Source organism: Alexandromys fortis, unplaced genomic scaffold, assembly GCF_014885135.2.
Source record: "Alexandromys fortis isolate MF-2015 unplaced genomic scaffold, M_Fortis_MF-2015_v1.1 scaffold_64, whole genome shotgun sequence".
NCBI classification, from domain to species: Eukaryota; Metazoa; Chordata; class Mammalia; order Rodentia; family Cricetidae; genus Alexandromys; species Alexandromys fortis.
In genome coordinates this window covers 1,363,991-1,365,217 of record NW_026067976.1, presented here as the reverse complement: position 1 = coordinate 1,365,217, position 1,227 = coordinate 1,363,991, and the positions used below count along the sequence as shown (strand labels likewise).

Genomic DNA, 1,227 nt, shown 5'->3' with positions numbered 1-1,227 from the left:
CCAAATACATACCAAATTACAACACAAAACATGCTACATTACGCAAATAGTTAATGAATAGAAAAATAAATAAATAAATAAATAAATAAATAAATAAATAAATAAATCTGGTGGCTGAAGAACAAGTGTCTTTAAAGAGAGATAGAAGTATTGTTCATTGTTGATAGAACATGTAGCCATGTTGATTGAGTTCATGACAAGATGAGTGAGAGCTTTGTGACTGCAGAGTCTGAGCAGTGAGGTGCAGGGTCCTAGTCCAGGAGATTGCCCTTCACTTTGGCTCAGGACTCACTCCTTCTCCTCACTCAATCTTGACAGCAACTTGGCTGAGGAAGACAGGGCTCTCCAGACTTCTGCTCTGACCACCTCCCAGGCACAGGGGCTGTGTTTCTTCTCTCTCAGGTAGGCAGTGATCCTGTGGAAGTATTTCCTCACAGCCACCAGGGAGTCTTCCTGGGTGTGGGGAGATTCCTGCACCCCCACCTGCTGCATCAGACAGGTCTGCAGGTCCTTGAGCTGCTGGTGGAGGCCAGTGCAGAATGTGTCCAGGAGGGTTGTCTCCCAAGCAGCAGATGAGTTCTCTGAGCTGAAGAGGATCAGGACCTGCTGGGTCAGCTCCTGCAGGACAGGGATGGCTTGAGTCTTCTGGATCTGCTGGACATCCACCTTCTCCAGAGGGAATGCAAAGTCCTTTCTGTCCTTGAGGCAGGAGAGAGGGGAGAGTCTCCTCATTTGTGCCAGGAGTGTCAAGGCTCCCTTGGTCCTGAGGTGATGAGTCTGAGGCAGGTCACATCCCAGAGAGCAGGTTGACCAGTAGCTCATCAGCACCAGGGCCATCAGGAAAGCACAGGGTCTGGCCATTGTGGGTGTTGCAGATGCTGTTGGTCCTCTGAGCTGTTGGTCCTGAACCTTCCCTTGCTAGGTTCTCTGAAGTCCCTGCTGTGTGCATGTGTCTTAAATAAGAAAAGGCTCTAGTTTCCATTTTCTGAATGCCCTCCCATTATCTTCCCACATCCTTTTCACTTTCTTTAAGTCATCCTCGGCTTGTGCCTGTCCTCTTTTTAGACATTCTTGTTTCACTTCTGTTACCACTTTCACTTATGCCCCCAACATTGTTTCTTTAGAGTTCATTCCTGAAATTGTGCTGGACAATTTATAGCACAGATATTCCTCACAGGTATGAAATTACTCACATGTAAAAAAAATGAAAACCTTCCTCTAATAATT

General features: G+C 46.5%; 1 protein-coding gene across 1 annotated transcript; it reads right to left on the bottom strand.

The window, feature by feature from the left end:
• Positions 1–288: 288 nt before the first annotated feature.
• LOC126510711 (interferon alpha-12-like) lies at positions 289–861 on the bottom strand. Its single transcript, XM_050157394.1, has one exon. The coding sequence runs from the start codon at positions 859–861 to the stop codon at positions 289–291; it is 573 nt and encodes a 190-aa protein (XP_050013351.1).
• Positions 862–1,227: the final 366 nt, after the last annotated feature.

What these genes read in the sequence shown, in the direction of transcription:
- LOC126510711 (XM_050157394.1), bottom strand. Translation starts at nt 861, where the DNA reads ATGGCCAGACCCTGTGCTTTCCTGATGGCCCTGGTGCTGATGAGCTAC.